At 45.9% G+C, this 6,961-nt stretch overlaps 1 protein-coding gene across 2 annotated transcripts in view; it reads right to left on the bottom strand.

Moving 5' to 3' along the window:
* Positions 1 to 1,342: 1,342 nt before the first annotated feature.
* Positions 1,343 to 6,961, bottom strand: part of LOC115120737 (fibrinogen C domain-containing protein 1-like) — a 241,946-nt gene continuing 236,327 nt past the window's right edge. For both annotated transcript variants that reach the window (XM_029649730.2, XM_029649723.2), the window contains one exon: positions 1,343 to 6,080. In XM_029649730.2, coding sequence (XP_029505590.1) covers positions 5,818 to 6,080 — 263 coding nt within the window. In that variant the 3' untranslated portion in view covers positions 1,343 to 5,817. The remainder of the gene's footprint in view (positions 6,081 to 6,961) is intronic.

Here is a 6,961-nt window from a genome sequence, read left to right as displayed (position 1 = left end):
ATCCTTTGGTGACTGTTGAGTCCAAACTGAGATTCACAAACTTTATTGCAACTGGGGCATGTGCAGTCTGTGTTGGCGGGGCCAGTCATGGTTGCATGTCTCCTGGGCTGTTCTGCTGTTTCTTTGTGCTCTTCTCCTCCTCCCATCTCTGTACACCGTTCTGTCAGCAGTGTCCTCCAGGTCTGTGGGTTTAATGTTGCACTAATTCAGCAACGTTTTCAGCTGGTCCTTGTAGCGTTTTCATCTGCCCCTCTGTAGACCCCAGGCCAAAGTGTAGCTGGTCATACAGGATCTTCCCTGCTCCTGATACATTCCAATGACATGCCCAAGCCAGTGCAGTTGGTGTTGGTTGACCATGGCCTCCATACTCTTGCAGTTGGTCTTAGCAAGTATTTCTGTAAGGGGCACATGGTCGCACCAGGTGATTCCCAGGGTGCGCTGCAGGCATCTTATGTGGAATCAGCTGCTTGTTATGGCGACTGTAGGTGACTCAGGCTTCACAGTTATAAAGAAGTGTGGTGATGCAGACGCCTTGATAGACAGTGACTTTGGTGTGGAGGTGGAGATCCCTGTTTTGGAAGACCATGTGTCTGAGTTTTCAGAAGGCAGCTGATGCTTTCTTGATCCTGTTTTACGAGGTTGCTTGAATGGCGGGACTAATTGCCAGTGATTTGTGTCCAATGGTGAAGACAGGCATGGTGGGTGGAGGGCTGGATCTCCATTGGCAGACCACTGTGTTGGTGGTGTTGATAGACAGGCCCATCCTGCTATAGACCCTCACAGCCGTTAGGGTGGGCCATGAGAGCACAGTCAGCTTACTGCACCTAAGGAACATACTCTGACAAAACCTTGGTGGTTGCTTGGAGCCTTCTGATGTTGAATAGGTTTCCATCCAGCCTGAAGTCCACCGCAGCTGCGCTGCTGTCCTCAAAGTCCTTGTTGAGAAGCTGGGTGACACATAAGAGGAAGATGTTAAAGAGTACAGGTGCCAGCACACACCCCTGCCTCAAACCGATGCTTACTCCAAAGGGCACTGACTCTTTCCCTTCTATGGCCATCATCCCATCATGGAACTGGCAAAGGATGTTGACAAATCTGAGTAGTATGCCCCATAGTAGTTCCCTGTTCACAGTGTCGAAAGCCTTGGAGAGGTCGACAAAGGCCATGAAAAGGTCCTGATGTTGTTCACACACACACACACACACACACACACACACACACACACACACACACACACACACACACACACACACACACACACACACATAGATACATGCATGCATGCACAAACACAAACACATTGCACAAGACACACACAGAGTACAAACATGAAGAAATGTTTCACTTATAAAATGTGAATGTTTATTAAATGTTGACAAGACATTAAAACACAGTATCAAGATTCCGCAAAACAATCTATATTACTTCACCGAGAGAAAATTAAAAGAGAGTTGGTTCTGTTGGAGATTAGGGGAGTGGGGAGCTGAGAGTGGTTGGGTTGGGGGAACGGAGGAATGGAGGAGTGGGGAAATGGAGAGATGAAGGACGGTGGGGAAATGGAGGGGTTAGGGGAATGGAGAGTGTGTTAAAAATGGAGGGGGAACAGAGGAGGTTGTGGGAAAGGAGAGATGGAGGTATTGGAAAAGTGGATAAATGGAGGACTGAGATGGAGGGTGCGAGAACGGACGGATTGATCAGTACTCTGCTGATTCTGATGATAATAAGAGGGAGAGAGGGAATGAGAGGGAATGAGAGGGAATGAGAGGGAATGAGAGGGAATGAGAGGGAATGAGAGGGAGTGAGAGGGAGTGAGAGGGAATGAGAGGGAATGAGAGGGAGTGAGAGGGAATGAGAGGGAATGAGAGGGAGTGAGAGGGAATGAGAGGGAATGAGGGATAACTCTTTTGTTCATACTCCTCTATCACATTGACTGCTGGAGCCAAGATCCTGCTAGAATTTAAACGGGGAGGAGGGAGGGTGGATGGTGCTCGTAACAGCAGACTGGAAATGAAAGAAGTAAAGGTTGGGGTGGGGGCTTTGGAACAACGACTGTGGGGTTTCTAAACTACTCAGAGAGTGGGGGTTGGTGTGGGGTGTACAGTACGTTGATAAAACGTATAACGTGCACTATTTGACGCTGAAGGTTTTACATTAGAAGGGGAGTCGGGGTAAAATGAGAAGTCCAGTTGAACACATAACCAGAAGGGTGTGAGCCACTATGGAATCAGTTATCACATGACTTAATGGTTTATTTATATCTCTCTGTTATCAACACAAATAGCAGGGAGGCAAGTTGTACATAAGCATCACATTTACTTTGATGAATTCCTACCGTTCCTTTCTCTCTCTCACACACACAGACACGCACACATACACACAAACCTACACACTCTCACACATAGACACACAGAAAGAGAAATGAATGTCCTCCTGGTCAGTCAGTCACATCAAGACATCAGTCTGACCCATTCCAGTATCTCATTAAACTTTATACGTTTATCTATTTTAACTTGCACACCCTTTGAAATCCTCTCTTCTGTGAAACCCAATGAAATTATCATCTCTTATCTTCTACCCAATACAAATTGTTGTCATCAAACTCTCCCATGTAATTATGTTTCCATGGTAACGTGATTAGTGTTAATAATGCATTGATAATATGACTAGACGGTTGGTTCTTTGATGTTTGGCTTCAGAGCTGAGTAGTGGTAGAAGAGGCAGACTAGCTGACTGTAGAAGTGGATGGACTCTGACTCTGCTCTGTGTTACCAACGCAGGACTCCTGGTGAACTGAGATTCACTGACTCAGCCTCTATGGCTGACTGAGACTGAGCAGGTTTTGTGGATAGTTGGCTGCATGGAGCTGGAGCTCTGTGGGTGCTGCAGTCCAGACACACACTCTGTCCTGTACTGGAAAAAGAACCAGGATAAAACACATAGCCAATCCAGTGTCTGAGGAGCAATGCTCATCACTATGCTTGTTGGCCCACTGGCAGCACGGGCAGATCAAAATGTCCTCCAGAGTTGGTGTGTCCCATAGAGCCAGTATATCAAGTAGAGCCAAAATATCTGACCAGATCAAAGACGTCCCCATAATGTCCAACAGGCCAATCAGAGCCACATTGTCCCCCAGATGTGCCATTGACATCGCTTCAGTTTAGATTAATTTGTGCTGTTTTTTTAATAGTGGGCATGCCCTCATGTGCTTACTAAACCCCTCCTCTTTCTCACATGCCCCTCCCCCAAAACTATAGCTGGCCACACCTTCTCTTGTGCCCAGTCCGGTAAAAGAGGAGAAATAAGGGCTCTGGTTTTGTATTTTTTTCTTCTTTTGACTTGTAATTTGTAAAGTCTGTGTGCTTGAGTTCTCTTTTGTCTTTTGGCATAGTATGAAAACAGTTGGACATGCTCTAAAGGTCATACACACTGTACAATAAATCTACACATATCTTTAAAGCTTTCAGTACATCTAAAGAAAATCCAGAATGAAAACAACAAATGGAAAAAAATATTCAGAATTCCACAATTTCATTGTTAGCAAAACTTCTGATATTGTTCTTTTTTTCTTTTTTATAATACTTTACAGACAATACATATTTTTTTGTTGTCGCCATTCCCGACAAGTTTTTGAGCTCCTATTCAGAAAGAAAATCATGGTTGCGGGATCGGTCGATAGCGGCAAACTGTATTTTACAGCAACAGTTCCTCTGCTAGAGCCAGAAGAAAAGATCCTGGGTCACCCTAGCAGAATACCTAGACATCCAGCTAGACATGGTTAGATTACAGAACATAAAATATTACAGGAGATGGGGAGAGGGGGAGAGGAGGAGAGAGGGAGAGTAGTAGAGACGGAGAGGAGGAGAGAGGGGAGTGGAGGAGAGGAAAGGGAGAGGAGATGAGAGGTGAGGTGGATAAAAAAAAGAGATATGGATGAAATTGGACATAAAGGAGATGAAAACAGAATGTGTATGTAGCTACGTTAAAGGACTGTTATCAGAGTGTGTGTGTGTGTGTGTGTGTGTGTGTGTGTCAGTGTGTGTGTGTGTGTTTGTGTGTCAGTGTGTGTTTGTGTGTCAGTGTGTTTGTATGTGTGTGTGTCCATGTGTGAGGCAGCTTCTATCGACTATACAGCTGATTGTGAAAGCACAAGAATAGAATTTAAATGCTCAGGGATGTAGGGGACTATTTAACCTTGTGGTTGTGGTGGCAAAGGTCAAAACATGCTCTACTCCCTAAAGGAACAGATGAATAACAGACTACCCTCTCTGTCATGACACTCCTGGCTCTGGAAGGTAGCAGTCAAATAACCTTTCTTCCTCTCGTTCTTTCTATGGTAGGCCACCAGAGGCACCTTGTCACTTCACCCCATTCTTTTCCCTGTATTTTCCTCTTTCCCATTCTGCTGCCTCCTACATTCACCCACTACCAATGGGAACTTGATAACCTTCATCATATCATTTTTACATAGGCTGTTTGTCTGACTGACTGGGAGCTCAAATGGATCACTGAAATTGACTCTTAGGGTGACTGGGAGAGTGATTAGAGGACAAGCACACTTGCATGCATGCACGCAGACACTAACACACACTGCAGCATTACCATCTGGGGTACTGTAGAAGTAGTAACTTGGTTGGTGATCAGACTAAGTGCCCAATATGCTCCCTAATAGCCTCAGTCAGATGATTGAGATCGGTTCCCTCTTGTTTACTCATCCCTTCTTCCTCAGCCCTCCATAACCTCTCCTCCATCTTTCTTTTTCTCTGTATATTCCCATTTTCTTAGTCTCCTTTTCATTAAGTCATTCCCTTCGACCCCTCTGTTTGACCTGTCCTCTCCCCCCCCCCCCCTCTCTCTCTCTCTCCCTCTTTCAATCTTCTGTCTCCTTTTATTTCAACCGTTCCCTCTCTACACTGGTGCAGCTGTTCCATTGCGCTGTGCCTCCTACCGAGGCTATCTGAAATAAAGGGACACGTAAGCAGTACTGTGGGTTGGGCCATTCTGGCTGGGAGGCCAATGTAGCCGGGTCACATTAGGTGACAGAGTTTTGCTGTAGTCATATTGTAGCTTCAGGGGGCAGTGTGTGTGTGTGTGTAAGTGTGTGTATGCGTGTGTGTATGCGTGTGTGTAAGCGTGTATGTATGTGTGTGTGTGCGTGTGTGTGTAAGTTTGTGTGTGTGTCTGTGTGTGTGTGTATGCGTGTGTGTATGCGTGTGTGTATGTGTGTGTGTGCGTGTGTGTGTGTGTTCCAACTATAATGTCACATCTCCGTTTCTGACATATCATGAATCAGTCACTTGTTCTAAGGTCACACGGTAACACCACGCTTCGCTGACTGGCAGCAATGCAGCAAAGGACTGTGGGAATAGGACTGCTGGTTACAGGGCACAACAAACACAGGAGACAGGTCAAGGACAAGGTCAAGGCTCAGAAGGAATAGACAGATACTTGATTAATAACTAGATATAAATGAAGCACTAATAGAAAGAGTGATGAACAGAGTGAATCAGACTCATTTCCTGATCCAGTGGAGTCATGAGGTTGTTGGGAAGGAAGTGTGTGGGTGGGAGGGGGGCACAAAAAGCCTCAGCACAACACTAGTAGGCGATAGGGGACTACGGGTAGGGATGGGGCACATGAAGTTGGGCGGGGCTGGGAGGTGGTGGAGAGGGACAAGGGCTCCACAGGAAACAGTAGAGAATAGTAGTAAACCAATCAAAGATGTCAATCCTTTTAGTCATTCAGTAAACAGTATCTGAGGGTGTGGTTTTATTACTCTGAACACTTTCAACACCTTTCCTCTGTTATTGCCTCATATACTCATTTGCTCTCGTCGCGTGCGGGTCGTATCTTCATCTCAGAGAACTTGAGGGAGTACTGCCAGCCGGTCCAGGTGGACCACTCGATGCCGTCGGCATAGGAGGTGTGCTGCCCGCGGAGGTACTGTCCGTTCAGGTTGGACGTGTGGCAGTTACGGTACCACCAGGCGCCGTGGTAGAAGGAGGCACAGTTGTTCTCCGAGTGGTCGTTGTCCTTGTCTTTGGTTGTGAACTTCATCCCGTTGTGCTTGAGCAGAGCATCGCCTGTATGGTGAAGGGGAGCGGGTTGGTGGTGGAGGGTGGGGGGTGGATTGGATGAGTGAAGGACACATTTATGTTGCATTCATGCACACGTATGCACGCACGTATGCACACACACACACACACACACGCACGCACACACACACACACACACACACACACACACACACACACACACACACACACACACACACACACACACACACACACACACACACACACACACACACACACACAGTCAAAGGACAAGGATGAACAGAGGAGAAATAGAAGAAAGATGGGAAGACAAAAATAAGAAGATAATTGAGAGAGGCTGATAAAATTAGGTTTCAACTTCTCAGTGTTTTGATTGGTCCTTCCTAGTTCAACTAATGTATTTGTCCAGAGATCTCATACATCAGAGAGCAGCACTGCTTTCCCATTCATTTACCTAAATGACTCAGGATTTTACAATCAATAATTTCCATAAATTACATGAGATCAGAGAGAGATGCCTCCTGTCCTTTCTAGAAGATCAGTCCTCATTACATAAATTGCAGTGTTACAACACTATGTTGTTTATTTATCAAAGGGCTCTATGCTGACCTTTTTATCCTTCTGCTAATATCACATCCCTAATGATCCGATCACCACACAACTGTCACAGCACGCACGCACGCACGCAGGCACGCGCACACACACACACACACACACACACACACACACACACACACACACACACACACACACACACACACACACACACACACACACACACACACACACACACACAATGAGGATCTTTGTAGCTACAGCAGACATAGAACTAAAGAGAGGTACATGACACAGTTAGCTACAGATGTAGGATCTTAATTTTAGTCAGTTTGCTACAGCAGGAAATAATC

This window comes from Oncorhynchus nerka, linkage group LG4 (assembly GCF_034236695.1).
Source record: "Oncorhynchus nerka isolate Pitt River linkage group LG4, Oner_Uvic_2.0, whole genome shotgun sequence".
Classification (NCBI taxonomy): Eukaryota; Metazoa; Chordata; class Actinopteri; order Salmoniformes; family Salmonidae; genus Oncorhynchus; species Oncorhynchus nerka.
The sequence above is the reverse complement of the archived record's forward strand: the minus strand, read 5'-3'. Positions and strand labels throughout refer to the sequence as shown.